This window comes from Canis lupus, chromosome 5 (assembly GCF_003254725.2).
Source record: "Canis lupus dingo isolate Sandy chromosome 5, ASM325472v2, whole genome shotgun sequence".
NCBI classification, from domain to species: domain Eukaryota; kingdom Metazoa; phylum Chordata; class Mammalia; order Carnivora; family Canidae; genus Canis; species Canis lupus.
Genome location: NC_064247.1, coordinates 1,033,243 through 1,050,992, shown reverse-complemented (window position 1 = coordinate 1,050,992; position 17,750 = coordinate 1,033,243). Strand labels below are relative to the sequence as shown.

General features: G+C 37.4%; 1 protein-coding gene across 2 annotated transcripts in view; it reads right to left on the bottom strand.

Annotated features, from left to right (window-relative positions):
- NCAPD3 (non-SMC condensin II complex subunit D3) overlaps window positions 1-17,750 on the bottom strand; it is a 60,224-nt gene that overhangs the window by 39,945 nt on the left and 2,529 nt on the right. For both annotated transcript variants that reach the window (XR_003143340.3, XM_025464861.3), the window contains exons 3-13: window positions 16,684-16,846; window positions 11,854-12,038; window positions 11,033-11,197; window positions 10,859-10,920; window positions 10,575-10,662; window positions 8,103-8,236; window positions 6,327-6,399; window positions 5,424-5,549; window positions 5,044-5,293; window positions 3,287-3,343; window positions 2,931-3,020 (exon numbers count right to left, since the gene is read on the bottom strand). Coding sequence is in view for 1 of the 2 variants with exons in the window: in XM_025464861.3 (XP_025320646.1) it covers window positions 2,931-3,020; window positions 3,287-3,343; window positions 5,044-5,293; window positions 5,424-5,549; window positions 6,327-6,399; window positions 8,103-8,236; window positions 10,575-10,662; window positions 10,859-10,920; window positions 11,033-11,197; window positions 11,854-12,038; window positions 16,684-16,846 (1,393 nt within the window). In the remaining variant the exon portion in view is untranslated. The remainder of the gene's footprint in view (window positions 1-2,930; window positions 3,021-3,286; window positions 3,344-5,043; window positions 5,294-5,423; window positions 5,550-6,326; window positions 6,400-8,102; window positions 8,237-10,574; window positions 10,663-10,858; window positions 10,921-11,032; window positions 11,198-11,853; window positions 12,039-16,683; window positions 16,847-17,750) is intronic.

Sequence of the window (17,750 nt, the reverse complement as noted above, 5' to 3'; positions counted from 1 at the left end):
TAAATTAATTTAAAAAAAAAAAAAAAGAGAACACCAATAAGAAAGTGAAAAATTAACCCATGATAATACAGGTATTTGCAAATCCTGTATCTGATGAGGAATTTGGATCCAGAATAAAGAGCTCTTTCAACTCAAAAATAAAGACAAATAACCCATCTTAAAAAATGGGCAAAGAACTTGAAAAGATCTTTCTTCAAAAAAGAAATATAAATGGCCAATAAACACAAGAAAATTTGCTTAACATCATTAGCCATTAGGGAAATATAAATCAAAACCAGTGAGATAGATACCACTTCACATCCACTAGGATGGTTACAATAAAAAGAACAGACATGACAAATCTTGGTAAGGATGTGGAGAAATAAAAATTGTAACACATGCTAGTGGGACTGAAAAATGGTATGGCCAACTCTGCAAAAAGTTTGGCAGCTCCTGAAAATGTTAAACATGAAGTTACCACATAACCCAGCAGTTCCACTCCTAGGTATATACCCAAAAGGCATGAATATGTTTACAAATAAAACTTGCACAAGAACATTCGTAGCAGCATCAATAGCCAAAAGACAGAAATAACGCACAAGTCCATAAACTGATGAATGAACAATGGACTGTAGTATTATCCACACAACAGACTATTATGTAGCTGTAAAAATGAAATATTGATATGCTACAATGTGGATGAACCTTAAAAATGTTATGCTAAGTGAAGACAGACATCCACATAAAGAACACATGTCACATGCTTCCATTTATGTGGAATGTCCAGAATAGGCAAATCTGTAGACAGAAAGTAGATTAGTTAGTGGTTGCTGGAGGTTGGGGGAAGGGAATGGGGAGGAAGGAACTGCTAACGAGAATAAAGTTTCTTTTCTGGCAAATGAAATATTCTAAAAATTGATTAATTTGTAAATATACAAATATACTAAAAACCACTAAATCAAACACTTTAAACGGTGAACTTTATGGCATGTGAATTACATTTCAAAGAGAAAAAAAAACCTGCCTCCTCCAAGAAGGCACTTAGCACTTACTAAGACTAGATTCAACACAAGCATTCAACATTTTTGCAGAACAAATTTTTTGTAATATTTTAGGGTATCAGTTTACATAGAGTTACTGCTCTGAATTTAATTGGAGTAGCACATACTAATACCTAGCCATATCAAATCTAATTCCATGCTGATCTTTCAGGCTGAAATAAGAAGTAATTATCTTCATGGCACTTAACATATACCTTAACACTTAATTCACATTATTTTATATATATAAACATACATAGGTAAAATTTGTAAACGCACATATTTATTACTCCCACTTATTATTAATTTACTACTCCTCAACAGATGGAACTATGTTTTTTACTAAATCTGTATCTATGATGCCTGGGACAGATTAGAAGGGATCAGAGAAATGTTAATGGAATAATAATTATTAATCTAATTATATAATTATATTTCTGCACAAATATTTTCACTAAAATCTTGAAAAATCACTTTGTCTAAATATTATTTCCCCAGACTCTGACAATGGCCCTCTGTGAAAGGAAAGGTGTTAGATCCAGAAAGTTACAAATTAGGGTGCTTGGTTGGTTTCCCTGTCTTAGTTGAGCAAGTATTTAGTATAAGAATGGTATAAGAACTCAGACCACCTCTCATTTCTAAATAGAATGTTCCCCACTATTTCATGCTATGGCATTTTACAGGTGAAAAAGGATCCTGGAGAAGTAAAGTGACTTTTTCAAGATCACACAGCTAAACAGACACATATCTGGGAGTAGACTCCAGGTCTACCTATTTACCAGTCCAGATTTGTTTTTCTCCCTCCTGAATCACATTAGCACTTAAATCATTGCATTACTCTGGGGTCATAAGTCAATGAAAGAGATCATGCGTTACTTGTATTCAGAATCCTGTGCTGGAGGTCATAGGAGAGAGGAACCCACAACCATTCTATACAGTACGTATGGTTCACACTATTGATGAAGATAATCTAAATTCTGAATTGGCTTTTTCAATGTGAGCTTAAATTCACAGTTCCCTTTTACTTATTGAAAGTGAATTCTGGGGGGCACCTGGATGGCTCAGTGGTTGAGCATCTCGCCTTTGGCTCAGGTCATGATCCCAGGGTCCCAGGATCGAGTCCTACATCAAGCTCCCCAGGGAGCCTGCTTCTCCCTCTGCCTATGTCTCTGCCTCTCTCTGTGTGTCTCTCATGAATACATAAAATCTTAAAAAAAAAAAAAGTGAATTCTGGGGTGCCTTAATCAGAGTCAAAATGACATGGTGAAAAAAGTAATGAGAAATTAAAAGTAGGGACAAGGGCAGCCCGGGTGGCTCAGCAGTTTAGTGCCACCTTCAGCCCGGGGCCTGATCCTGGAGACCCAGGATCAAGTCCCACGTCAGGCTCCCTGCATGGAGCCTGCTTCTCCCTCTGCCTGTGTCTCTGCCTCTCTCTGTGTCTCTCATGAATAAATAAATAATTCTTAAAAAAAAAAATAAAAGCAGGGACAAGATTGGGTACATCTTCATCTCTTCTTCTTCTTCTTTTTTTTTTTTGATTACTTTTCTCCAAACACAAATTTAACATATGCTGCACTTTCTCTAGTAGCTGGTCCCTCTTTGGTCAGCAATCCCTAGAGTTCACAACAATTGCCTTTAATAAAAAGAATAAAACATCTGCTAATATTTAGAAATACTGAGGTTCAGTACATGATAAGTAGAATGTAGCTTGTTCTTTACCTTAAGATGAAACAGAGTATAGTGCAAGGACATTAATTAAAGATATAATAAAATAGAATTATTCCGCTTTTAAGACAGGAAGATATTCCAATTAAGGGTGAATCAAAAAAATCCAAGGTTTTTCGAGTCTACTTACAGTTGTCTGAAATCCAATAGTTATTACTCATCTGATAGTGATAGAATCCGACATACCCTCAGATCCATCTGTTTCACCACTGCTGTCTGTATTGATCATCCCTGAGCCTTCAGAAGGGTTAAGTGTTTGCCTCTGATAGGAAAAAGCTTAAAAATAATACATAAAAAGAAGTTCAATCATTAAAAAATTATTATATCCCTTAGTAATATAAACATGGAAATATTACATTTAAATTACTACATCAGTATTGAAATCAATTTCAGTTTCCTTGATGATGAAAAGTTCAGTATTAAAAAGTAAATATGAAAATAGAAAAAACAAAACAAAATAGAAAAAACATGTCAAATACCCAGCAAGTCCTTTAAATAAAAAAGACAATTATTCAATATTAGAAAATATATTCACCCATTACCTGATGAACTTCTCAGTAAGGTACCAGAGTGGCTTTCTACTCTTGAAATTGCAGAACCTAAAAATAGGCAGATTGATAAGAGGGGAAAATGTCATAATATCATAAGCCCCAAGTCAAGAGTAACCAAAATCAAGATAATTAGGCCTAAAGACAAGACAGATTCTAAACTGCTGACAGTAATATTCTCCTTGGTATGCATTTGAAATGGACAGAGATGAGGCCCAAGATAGCCAATTCTCAAAAATGCAAAGTAGTAGTATAGGCAGCCAAAGTCTCACCTCTAAAACATGAGTATCTAAAATACTCTAAAAGGCATTTCAAAGTTACCAGGCTGGTCTATAGGCATACCTTGTTTTATCACACTTTGCTTTATTGTTCTTTAGAAATACTACAGTTTTAACAAACTGAGAGTTTGTAACTCCATCAAGCTAGTCTATGTGTGCCATTTTCCTACAGTATTTGCTCACTTTGCGTCTGCTGCATTTTGGTAATTCTCACAATATTTCAAACTTTTTTGTATTTATGGATCCGATCTATGATCAGTGATCTTTGGTGTTACTATTATAACTGCTTTGGGGTACCATGAGCCACATCCATATAATAGCAAACTTAACCAAGAAATGATGTGCTGCCTCCAGATATGAAAACACCAAGAGAAGCAAAATTAGAAGTGGGGCCTGAAGATGAGACTAAACTGCTGCAAGCTCATAATAAAACTTGAACAGGTGAGGGGAAGCTTCCTACAGGTGAGCAAAGACAGTGGTTTCTTAGGATGAATCTACTCATGGTGAACAAGCTGGGAGGTTGAAGTCACAATAAAGGATTTATTTTTTAATTTTTTTTAATTTATTTTTTATTTATTTATGATAGTCACACAGAGAGAAAGAGAGGCAGAGACATAGGCAGAGGGAGAAGCAGGCTCCATGCACCGGGAGCCCGACATGGGATTCAATCCCGGGTCTCCAGGATCACGCCTTGGGCCAAAGGCAGGCGCCAAACCGCTGCGCCACCCAGGGATCCCACAACAAAGGATTTAAAATATTGCATAAACATAGTTGGTGAAGCAGTGGCAGTCTGAAAGGAGGAACTCCAGTTTCAGAAGAAGTTCCCCGGTGGCTGTGGGTAAAATGGTATCAAACAATATCATCTACTACAGAGAAATCATTTGTGAAAAGAGAGTCACGTGATATGGCAAACTTCATCAGCGTCTTAGTTCAAGAAACGGCCACAGCCACCCATCCTTCAGCAACTGCCACCCTGATCAGTCAGCAGCCATCAACATCCAGGCAAGATTCTCCACCAGCAAAAAGACTGCAACTTGCTGAAAGCTCACTATAGTTAGCGTTTTTAGCAGTAAAGTATTTCTAAATTATTGTATGCACTTTTTTTTTTAGACATAATAAAATATGTCTATGTCATATTGCAATAATATAGCAATAATGCTATTGCCACCTGACAGACAACAGTGTATTGTAAACATTAACTTTTTATATGCACTGGAAAACTAAAAAAAATCATTTGACTTGCTTTTTTGCAATATTCACTTTACTGTGATGGTCTGAAACCAAACCCACAATATCTCCAAGCTGTGACTATATTTAAAAAGCTATTCAACAACAAAATACACTGAAATAGGTTTATGAAGGAAAAAGTATATCATACTCTATTATTTTTGCAACAACAATGAACGAATCCTTTGCAGTCCAATTTCTTAAAAAGCATGAGACAGATCCCATGTTACAGGTGAAAATACTTACTGTTAATCTTAAGTTCCAGTATGCTCTCCGATGCAGTAACAGACACTTCCAGGCAATGTGCAAAACTGGACAGTGCCTTGCTGCGGACAGTCGGTGCCTTGTCTACACAACGGTCAAATATAATTTTCTGTACCAAGAACTTATGCTTTAACAGCTTCTGATGCTCCAACGAGAGAGTGTTATCTACTGCTCTTTCAGGCAGTTCCAACAGAGCTAAGACAACATCTAGAGTAAAAATCCTGTGTGGGATCTGATAAAACAAAATCAGAAGAATCTCCATTAGACAGGAATAAAAACCCAAGGATCCCTTGTATATTCAGATCTGTCTGTCAGAAGGCTGCAGAGCAGGAACCCAGATTTTATGCAGATGTATCTCGTACCTTGGAACTTCGTGAGTATCTGTAAAGCCAGGCAATGAACGTAGAGTATTCCTTATTGGGAAGTTTGCTGAGCAGCTGGACCAGGGACTGGGCTGCATAGGTCCGATACTCTGATTTATCAGTCACCTGAAACATAAACATTGAGAGGCTGTCTAGCCAACATCTACCCACAGAACAACTGAAACACATGTTGCAATACAAGTGGAAATTTAGTGAATGTAACTAGTTTGTTGAATCCTTAAATGCTATAAAAATGACTAGCAAGTTTTAGGTTCTAGACCCTTCAAAAACTAATCTAAGAAATCTAGAAGCCCTCTCCTTAGACATACGAACTTAGTATGTAACTTAAGCTTATGGATCTCCTAGAAGCTACTGCCTTCAAGTTAAAATTCATTTGTCCAATCTGCTTTAGAAGCTCAAGAGATAATCATAAAAATCTGAACATTAATTGGATATTTCATGGTATTAAGGAATTATTGTATATTTTCTTTGGTGTGTATTCTGTGGTATGTTTTTGGAGTTCTTATCCTCTAGAGACACATATGAAATAGTTAAGGATCAATACATGACAGAATTTGCTTCCCCCCAAAAATTCCAACATTCAACATGTGTTGATGAAGTTGTAATTTATAAGGGTATAAATGACACAAAACTATTGAAGGTGGGTGCTCATCACCCTATTCTATTTATCCATATGTTTGAGATTTTCCAAAATAAAAAGGATTCCTCTCCCAAAAAGAACACTATGTCAATGGAAACATACAGTGAAAATACTAAATAAAGCTATTTTCTGCAATGATAACAGACTCATTCCCAAGAATAAATATACACACAAACACATATATTTACCCACATATATATTTCTATCATCATTATCATCATTACTATTGAAGCAAATGGTACCTTGGCACAGATGTGCTGGAGTAAGATACGAAGGACTGGGAATACGTTTTCCTTTAGTTCATCCACAATTGAGCTATTTAAAAAAGAAACCACACCCATTGTTTACAGTATACCTATAACTACATAAAATAGTACTTTTTCTTGACTCTGTTCTTAAACACCATGACCTCTATGCTTTAGAAATCCTGAATATTAAAAGCTATTTGCCCCACACTGCAAGCATTGTTTCAGTGAAAAAAGAGTAAAACACACAAAGTTTCACAGCAGAAAACCATTCACTATGTCCTATGTATGGTTTTGAGCTGCAGCCGAGCAGACAGCTTCAGTCAGAGAGGAGCAAATGTTTCATCTTCATACGACTCTTTTGACTCTTAACTAAATTTCACATTAAGACTCTAAAACACATCCTTTTAGGGGCACCTGGGTGGCTCAGTTGGGATAAGCATCCGCCTTTAGCTCAGGTTATAATCTCAGGGTCCTGGGATTGAGCTCCATGTCCAGCTCCCTGCTCAGCTGGGAGTCTTCTCCCTCTCTCTGCCTCCCCCTGCCTTGTCCTGCTTGCACGGTGCATGCTCTCTCTCTCAAATAAATAAATTCTTTAAAAATATATAAAAAATCCTTTTGGGGTAAATAATAATAAGACGCAGCACCACCTTGTGGTAACTCAGTGATATGCTCCCATTTAAAAGGCTTTGACTTCAAACTTCAACCCAAGATTACTGTATCTTTCTTAAGTTAACTTATTTATTTTAGTACTCTCTACCCCCACTGTGGGCTCGAACCCATGACCCCGAGATCAAGAGTCACAATCTCTTCCAACTGAGCCAGCCAGGCACCCCAGAAGATTATTATTGTAATGCCCAGATCTGACCCATCTCTAGTGCTTATCTATACCATTATATGGATGCTACTGCAACTGGAGACATCACGAACTATCACGGAAGAATCAAAATGGTTGTCTACACTTAAAGCACCTTAGTTATTTAATGTTTTAAAAAAATCCCTCATGAGAGATATTTAATGATCAGATGACAGCCTATACCTGGATTCCACCACTCATACCCCACATCTCCAACTACACTATATCCCATATGCCTGCAGGCATGTATGCTCTCATATACTTACCACATCTTTCCACCACCTCCACAATGTGTGCCAAATATTCAATAAAGGAGAGAAAGAATAGCCAACAACACAGCAAATATGTCTTCCCTAATAAAGCTGAGACATGGAACTTTTTAGGTAGAGCTATGTGATTCTGAGGGAAAAAATGGTCTATCAATTATTACTAAAGAAGTAAAAATTGACTTAAATCTTCTTTTTAGGAAGTATGGTCTGTAGGAAGAGGGGAATAGAAAAGTGAGAAGAAACAAGGGAAAAGTGGCAAGGAACAAAGAGAAAGAGACTCAGAGAAGACAGAAATACAAAAAGGAAAGGAAGAGGCAGACTTGTAAGAAAGGCAAACACTGAGACAGATGATGATAAAACAGAGGAGAAGCCAAATGTCATTCCTCAGAGCCTGACCCTACAGGCTAATGAGAATCAAGCTGGAGGTCAGTGCTGGCCCCTGAATTACAGACTCTGTAACCCTCAGCAATGTCCCAGTGCAGAGGCTACCAACAGTGATGTGGGCCACACGAACAAGAGGGGGCCACGAACCACAACAGGCCAGAAATCTGTTAGTTTTCATTAGGTGTCAGAAATCTCGGTTAGTACAGGACCCAGGAGACTTAAGGGAGAGTGATAGAGTGAAAAGCCAATCCGTGTGCACCTCACCTGATGAACTGGACTGCCTGGTTTCTACTGTTGATGACTGATGTTGTAATAGTAAGGGGAGCGTGATGGACTCCTTCACCTGCTCCTAACATTAATATCACATTTAGCATTTGATGGAAAATACAACTTATAACCTGGAAAAGAAGAAAATTCTATTTAAGGCATGACAAAGAATCCAAGGACCTCAAAGGCAGTGATGCAGACCACAGTAAACCACGTCAAGCTGTGTGAAGATACATTGGATTGAAACAGTTTTAGGGGAACACTAGAAATGCGTTTCTTGGACAGTTACTAAGTATTTAATAAACATAGGATGGAAACTGTGAAAACATTGCTTATAGATAATGATAGGAATATCACCTAGTTTTTCTCCTTACTCTCTCAAACTATAGCCCTGAAATTAGGGCAAATAGAGGATTGTCACTTCTAAATGGCAAAAAAATTGCTGATAATCTCTTATAGAACAAGAAAGGGAAGGGACAAGGGAAGAATGGTACTTTACACTTGTATTTTACCTGAAGTTTACAATGCACCTTCCAATATACACCTCATATAATTTACTCAATTAATTCATTCATCCTGTAAATAACGTGTACTGAAAACCACATATGTGGTAGATATCATGTTAAGTACATTCATATATATTACTAGATTTTACTGCCTTTTTTTTTTTTTAAGATTTTATTTATTTATTCATGATAGACACAGAGAAAGAGATGCAGACACAGGCAGAGGGAGAAGCAGGCTCCACGCAGGGAGCCCGACATGGGACTCGATCCCGGGTCTCCAGGATCAGGCCCTGGGCTGAAGGCGGCGCTAAACCGCTGAGCCACCCGGGCTGCCTGATTTTACTGTATTTAATCTTAAACATCACAACTGTAAAAGGTAAGCAAGGCATTTCCATTTTATACATGTTATTATTTCCACTTTATACCTAATAAAAGAGCCTCCAAAGTGGAGTTGAATTGTCCAAAGTCAACTGATTATGGGTCAGGCTAAAGTCAACATTGTCTAAAATCAAATCAACACTCTCACAGTTAAAAAATACAACTTGAAAGACACTGCAGATGTAAAGGCATAAATTTCCCCATCCAGCTAACCTTTACAAATTTTATAAAGAACATGGAAACTGAAAGCACTCACTCATGTGAATTCTAACTCATCATATTTTAAACACAGAAATGATAACGGTATAATAAATTATAAAACATAATAAATTATAAAATAAATTATAAATGGTATAATAAATTATAAAACATGTTTTCTAAACAACAGGCATGGTGCTCTGTATCTGACAGGCAACCTTCCATTTCCTTCTCCTGACAACCCTCTGAGGAGACTGAGGCTTTGGAAAAACTGATACAAGGAAGTACAGCTGATGGGGTGGACCTAGAATTCACCAAAGATGTATACAACCTGCCCAAAAACCCTGAACCTACTTGTTTTTTTCTTTTTCTTATGATTTATTTATGAAAGAGAAAAAGAGAGGAAGAGCAGAGGAAGAGGGACAAGCAGACTCCACGCTGAGCACCAAAACCAAAGAGTGGCTTGATCCCAGGACTGAGATTACAAGCTGACCTGAAACCAAGAGTCAGCGCAATTAACCAACGGAGCCACCCAGGTGCCCCTTTAACCTGCTTCTTAATCACCACGTGACCTGCCCGGGAAATTAAGTGTAGCACAGACACCAAAAGTCAACAGCCACTGCAGTCTTATCACATTTTTTTTTTTTTTTTGTAAAAATCTTGTTTTATTCATGACATCCAAGTTTAGTAACACCATAATGCTTGAAAACCCTAACTCCAATGTTTAGACGGTGATAATGTTAAGGTAACTCTGGGAGGAAAATCCATATGTGAATACTAACTAGGAATGATATCAGTAATACTTCTGTAGAATTCTCAACTAAAACGACTAATAGAAATACTGAAGTGCACATGAAACTTGCCAAGGAAAACTTGAAAATTCCACAAATGTCTCTTTTGAGAACAATCTGGTGACTGTTTCTCTAAAAGTAACACTTTGTTCAATGTTCTTCCTACCTAACTCACACTGGAATCATATTTTGTATGAAACCTAACAAAAATCTGCCATGGCTTCCAATTATTTGAATTATCAGTTTGGTTATGAAGAACAGGTAGCAAATAGAAATGGTGATGCTTTTTATGCTACGAATGATATAAGGTCATGAAAATGACTTGCTAAATTAAAATGGCAGGATGCCTGGGTGGCTCAGTGGTTGAGCACCTGCCATTGACCCGGGGCATGATCCTGGAGTTTCAGGATCGAGTCTCACATCGGGGTCCCTGCATGGAGCCTGCTTCTCCCTCGGCCTGTGTCTCTCATGAATAAATAAATAAATCTTAAATATATAAATAAATAAAATGGTGTTAAACCAAATGCTGCCAATGGTTCAGATGATTCAGATGTTTTCAATTCAACTAGTAACTAAATTAAATCCTTGTCTTTTACCTTATCTCCTTCTCCATGAAATGGGGAGCATAGCAAATACAATCCATGATAGGCCAGTTCTGGTACGTATTTAGCTTGGTTAAGGTTTCTAAAGAAAAAAGGTAAAAGATTGGTCAATGGTTATGACTTTACCCAGAATCTTCCATAACCCTATAATAAACCACATCCAAATGAATAAATTCTACTTGTGTGCCAATTAGGATAAAATGGCATTTATACTTCTGCTAGAGCATAATTTATTACACTATATTTAAATTTTACTATCGGAAGAATTAGTGGCTCACCTGGCCTGTGTCACATGAAATTCATGAAGAATTGGTTCAAACTTAGTCAACGCAACAAAGACCTGCAAAACAGATACCAAGAAGAGACCTGATTTTTCCTTACTCACTAAGTATTAGCCATTCTCTCTGCCCTTTTAGGTTGCCCCAAGGTTTTTTTTTGGAATTCTCACTTACTTCTATACAATTCTGTATACACTGTGGCTTTTCTTTCAGGGAAAATTTGGACAGAAGCCTTAAAAAATTCTTCAAAAGGTGAAAGATGGCATTTCGGATTTGACAAAGGTCTCGGGCAGAAAAACAAATACTTTCTTCATCTTCCTGTTCTTCTATTTCATCCACCTAGATTATAAAGAAACGTACAGGCAACTGCAGAGTAATGCCTAACACTCTGTCCCATGATTTTCAATGAACTCAGATCAAGTCCAGCTAAACTCAGGTGGTTGCTGAATTGCTGAAGTGATGTGACCCTGATCAGGTCCCCTAACTGCTCTGTCTCCACAGCAGAACAATGAATCATTGGACTAGATGACTGCACAGGAGTTTCTAGCTCTGTATCTTTGTGTCAGTGGGAATTCTTATGTTTCTTAGAAGTTTTCCTGTCAAAGAATGCCCACCATTCTACCCAGCCATCACACAAGAATTTGGAATTAATGTTATTCCAATACACTGTTATGGACATGAGCCCTCAAAATACTTCAATCTTCCTCTCTAATGACAGTAAGCTAATGTGGCAAATATACCTGTTTGGTTGTTGCCAAGCACACCTGGGAACAAGGATGGCAAAAGATTACGGAGAGGATGGAAAGATGACAGGTATCCTCAGTAATACATAAAGCCTGAGAAGCAACTTAAGGTCATACTAGATAGTTGATGATACTTTTGGATCATTTGGTTAAAATCATGATGCCAAAAACCATATTTTAATATAAAGTTAATTCTTAAATCACAATCATTTGTTGGTACAGATATGTTCTATTATTCCACTTACTTCTTACCTCAATATCTTCTTTCCTGGGTGGCTTTCCTCTTTTCCTACTCCCTCTTGGATTCGCCTCTGAGTTCTTAGGCTGCTCTTTCTTTCTTTTCCGATTTAAGTTAGATTCTTGAGGCCAGCTCTTCTTCAGAATCTGAATACATTTGTCAAACATCACTTGGTGGAACACCTGATTTGCTACACTGCCTATTTATAAAGAATAAGTGGGTTAGATTAAAATGCCTTAAAATAAGTCGATAACAACAGATGAAAAATTAATAAGTAAAAATGAGCTTATCATGAACTCTAAACAATGACCCTTTAGCAAATAAGTACCATTCAACTTCAGCCTCAGGAGATGAGAAATAGTGATCAGAAGAAATAAATAAGATAAACGTATCTGACCAGGGAGTAACTGGCTTTATATTTTTCATGCCACCATAAACTATAAAACTGGACAAAAATGTATAAAATAATCCTCTTAAGACACGGAGCAAGGGATGCCTGGACAGCTCATTGGTTGAGTGTCTGTCTTCTGCTCAGGGCATGATCCTGGAGTCCCAGGATCGAGTCCTGCATTGTGTTCCCCGCAGGTAGCCTGCTTCTCCCTCTGCCTGTGTCTCTGCCTCTCTCTGTGTCTCTCATGAATAAATAAAACCTTAAAAAAAAAAAAAAAACAGTGCAATAGGCAGCATAGAAAAACAATCTCTGAAGAACAAAAATAAATGAGGTAAACACTAAAATTGTCCCAGTTTCATGTTTTGAGGCAATTTCTGGACAACAGCAGAAAATGGTGGCCCTAAGTACATTATGACGGTCTAAGCTGAGAACACAGAAATCAGAGTCAAAAAGGCAAGGGCTAGAAAAGAGGAAGCTACACAGAAAAAAAAGCTTCAGAGATCTCCATAGGGCAGAAGATAAGCACGAAGAGGTAAAACTCCATGAGGGTAGGCAAAAAACAACCTCCAAGGAGCTAGAAGATGAATAATTTTCATAACCCACACAGGGTTGAGAAATATTTGAGTTCTGGACAGCCGATGCTGAAACCTTAAACACCTGAGCTAAACTAGCTCCAGAGTAAAGGCTATTTCATATCTGCTCCAAGAAAGCTTTAAAACAAGCCTCAAAAGGAAAAAGTTAATCTAACAGTTAACTGCCTATCAAAACATAATTAAAACACTATTTGAAGGGAAACAATCACGTAACAATGTTTTCAATACTGCACTATGAATGTGACTGTTAATACTGTATGCCATAAAAACTCCATAAAGATTCATTTATTAGTGTATAGGCTAGGCTATCATGAAGTCATCTCTTTTTAAAGGATTTTATTTATGAAAGAGAGCAAGCAAGCGAGCAAGTGCTCAAACACAAGTGGAGGGCTAAGCTCAGAGCCTGATGTGGGACTCAATCCCATGACCCTGAGATCATGGCCTGAGCTGAAACCAAGAGTGGGATGCTTAACCGACTGAGCCACCCAGGTGCCACAAGAACACAGTATAATCAATAACATCACAAGCGGGTTCTTTGAAATGGTCAATACAATTTAATGGAACTTTTTCTAGATGATGAAAACAACAACAAAAGATACAAATTACCAATCAGACATGAAAGGGGACATATCACTATAGATTATACAAACAAAACTTTCAAAGAAAACCTGCAGATCCAGATGGCTTTTGTTATTGAAATCTACAAAAATTTAAGGCAGAAAAACGACCCCTTCTTCACCAACTTCTAAGATACAAAAAAGGCAAGAAAACTACTCAACTCATTCTACATGAGACTGGTATTATCCTGAAACTCAAATCAGACAAAAGCTTATCAAAAAAGATATCCCTTGTAAATACAGATGCAAAAATCTTCAATAAAATATTAGCTAACAGAATCTGGCAACACACAGTCCTTTCATAATAAAATACTCAACAAATTAGAAATAACAGTATCATAAAGGTGAACCTCAAAACACCCACGGCATATAACATACTTAAGGGCAAAAGACTGAAAGTTTTCCTCCTGAGGTCAGGAATAAGACAAGAAGCCCACCTCCTGACTTCTGCTCAGCACTATACTGGAGGTCCTCATCAGGGCAATTACTCAAGAAAAAGAAATAAAAGGCACCTAAACTGGAAAGGACGAAATAAAATTATGTTTACTCACAGATGATATAACCTTACACATAGAAAATCCTACCAGTAACAATAGATGAGTTCAGCAAAGTTTCAGGGTATAAGATCAGTAATAAAAAAATCAATTGTACTTCTCTAATTAAAGAAAGGGGAGAGGATCTGAATAGAACAGTTTTCAAAAAAAGACAAATGGTCAACAAGCCCTTGAAAAGATGCTCAAATTACTAGTCATCAGGGAAATGCAAATCAAAACCACAATGAGCTATTACCTCATACCTGTCACAATGGCTAAAATCAAAAAGACAAGAAATGACAAATGTTGGCAAAGATGTGGGAAAAGAGGAACTTTCATGCGCTATTGGTGGGAATATTGGTACAGCCACTGTGGAAAGAAAATAGCATGGAAGTTCCTCAAAAAAATTAAAAACAAATACCATAAGATCCAGTAATTCCACTACTGGGTATCTTACCGAAGAAGAACACTACTAGTTCAAAAATATATATGTACTCCTATGTTTACTGCAGCATTATTTACAACAGTCCAGATATGGAAGCAGCCCAACCCAACTGTCCATTGACAGATGAATGGATAAAGATAGGGGATATACATAAAATAAAGTGTTACTCAGCTGCAAAGGAATGAAATCCTGACATTTGCAACAACATAGATGGACCTAGAGGATAGTGTGCTAAGTGAAATCAGAGAAAGACAAATACCATATGATTTCACATATATGTGAAAATTATAAAACAAAACAAAGCTGAAACAAACCAATAAATACAGAGAACAAACTGGTAGTTGCTTGAGGGGTTGAAGATGGGCAAAATGGATGCAGGGAAGTGGAAGGCCTCCAGTTACAGACTAAGTCATGGGGATCCAAGGCATAGCACGGGGAATATACTCGATGGTACTGTAACAACACTGTATGGTGACAGATGATAACCTCACTTGTACTGAGCACAGCATAAGGTACAGACTTGTCCATAAACTTCTCCCACCACTATATTGTACGCCCGAAATTAATGTGACATTGTACATCAACTACACTTAATAATGAATTGTACTTCTAGACATTACAGGTAAGCAATCTGAAAATGAAATTGAGAAAGCAATTTCATCTACAATAGCATGGAAAAAATAAAATACTTCTGAATAAATCTAACCAAATAAGCACAAGAATTATACATTTAAAAGTATCATTCAAACAAATTAGAGAAAACCGAAATAAATGGAAAGGCACGTTGTGCTCATGGATTGGAAGACCTAATGTTGTTTAGACAGCAACACTCCCCAAATTGATCTACAGATTCAGTGCACTGTCAAAATCCCAGAAGCCTTTTTTGGGGTAGACACTGACATGCAACTTCTACAATTTACATGGAAATACAAGGGACTAGAATAACCAAACAATCTTGAAAAAGAGCACAGTGTGATTAAAAATTAAGTATCAACAGTATCCCAAACATAATCCAGATACATTTAAAAACAGAAGGTAATTGGCAGGAACACGTCTTGCTGGAAAGCTGCAAGTGGCCTACGATGAGCAACACTCTTCACTCTTGGCTTTGGCATACATCTCAACCTTAATCAGAAGGAACTGCATCGAGCAAGGGAGGAGAAAAATAAAACTTTTGAGTTCCTAAAACCATCATTTTTCTGTGAGACAGCTTGGTTAGACCTGAGACTCTGCTTAGCAAGACCAAAGTCTTTAAGAACTTATTTCAACAGTCATTATTGGTAACTTTAACGATAATACAAAATAGGGCAGCCCCAATAGCCCAGTGGTTTGGCGCCGCCTTCAGCCTGGGGTGTGATCCTGGGGACCCAGGATGGAGTCCCGCGTCGGGCTCCCTACAGGGAGCCTGCTTCTCCCTCTGCCTATGTCTCTGCCTCTCTCTGTGTCTCTCATGAATAAATGATTAAAATCTTAAAAAAAAAAAAAAACAATAATACAAAATAATGTTCAAGGCTTTAATATGTCTTTTTAGCAATTTCCAAATCATATGGGATAAATCCTTGAAATTTCTTAGAAATGAATTTATGTAAACAATGACAAACAGTAACTATGTTCTCCACTGCATCCCCCTCCATGTTCCATCCTCTCTTGCCTTGGGTTTGGGTGGGTAGAAGGGACTCCTTTATTGCTCACAGGAGGAACAGCCACCTGAGTGCTCTGACAGTAAAAGAAGTAGAACAGTGCTCATCAACAGACTACCTTCCTACACTTTCCTTCATCAAGCATTACTAGTGATTCTCACGCTTTCTTTCTTAGTACGGTAAACTGTTTCTCCATATCTGCATAGGAGAGAGATAAGTAACACAGGGACTGCCCAGCAGTCTTTCTCAGCCTGGACGGGGAGTCAGGAGACGAGTGGGCAGTATCAGATTTTTATACTAGGTGGGGGTAGGTAGGAATGGAGCTTCTGTAGCTTGAAAACAATCTCCCTCGAGCCTTACCTCTCTCAGATTAACTGCATTAGGTTACAGACACACCACGTTAGAAAACAAACGCATTTAAAGAAACAAGGGAAAGATATTTCTCGAACACCTGTAACGTGCCATGTATTTTACAGACTTACTCTCATTTAATACTCAGAAAAATTCCGCGAGATGGGTTACCACTGCTCCATTTTAGAAGTGAGAAAACAAAATATAAGGGTTCAAACAATGTAAAAATTTAAAACAAAAACATATTTTATCCTACCGTATCGAATACACATACCTGGTACTTCCAGCAACAGAAAATAAAGCCCAGCAGCATGAAGGCCATACTGTCGACACTGCACACTGACGCTTCTCGTATGAACGGCTTGAACAAAGTGATAGAACAATGCCACCAGTGCCCTGTGAGAAACACGGTTCTCAATGAAGAAGGACCAAATGCTCTGGGTGGAGGAAGAAACATAAAAGCCAAGAATTAGAGAATGGGAAAATCTCTTGATTTTTCCAAGTATTTAGTACCTTAAAAAAAAAAAAAAAAAATATATATATATATATATATATATATACACAACAGACCAACTTGATTCCCAACTATAAATCTTCAAAGGGATCGAAACGAAAAATCAAAATGCAGTATTCAAAATTACAAAGATAAATAAGTATGTAATAAATTTAAATAATTAAATTTTCAAAAATAATTTGTGGATAAGTTTGAAGCATATGTATTTCTGAAATTATCATAGCTAAAAACTATACTAAGACCTTTGGGACACCCTATATTAGTGTTTACTCAGACAAGTTACTCCTCTATCTGTTAAATGTACACAAAACCATTTATCACTAGTTACTAACTAAAGAAATCAGAGCCATTTACTTAAATTTAAATGCTTTATGGGCAATGAGAGCAGGAAAGGAAATACCTGAAAGTTTAGCCCTCAGATTTCAGGAGAGGCCTAAGTGAGAAAGGAAATACACCCTAAACTATAAACCACAATTTTAATAATTATATCATCGTTCCATGTTTTGCCAATTAAACACATGAAGAGGAAATGGGTTATTTCTACAAACCAAACACAGCAGCAACTACATATGGTTTATCCTGGAGTATCTTTAAAAAACATAGGCCCATGAAAGTTCAAGAAATCAGATCTTGTACTTCCTGCTTCCCTGAAGATGGGGAAAGTAGCAGGTAATGCCTTGGCTTGGCCACTCTGCTTAGCATGTGCCACTTTACAGAAGCGCATTCTTCCACGGTGCGCTCTTCCACGGTGAAACTTCTAGAAGACCCCCTCCTACCTTTATAGCAGTTATCTCCTCACTCTTTTTCTTTTTTCTGGCTGATGGGCC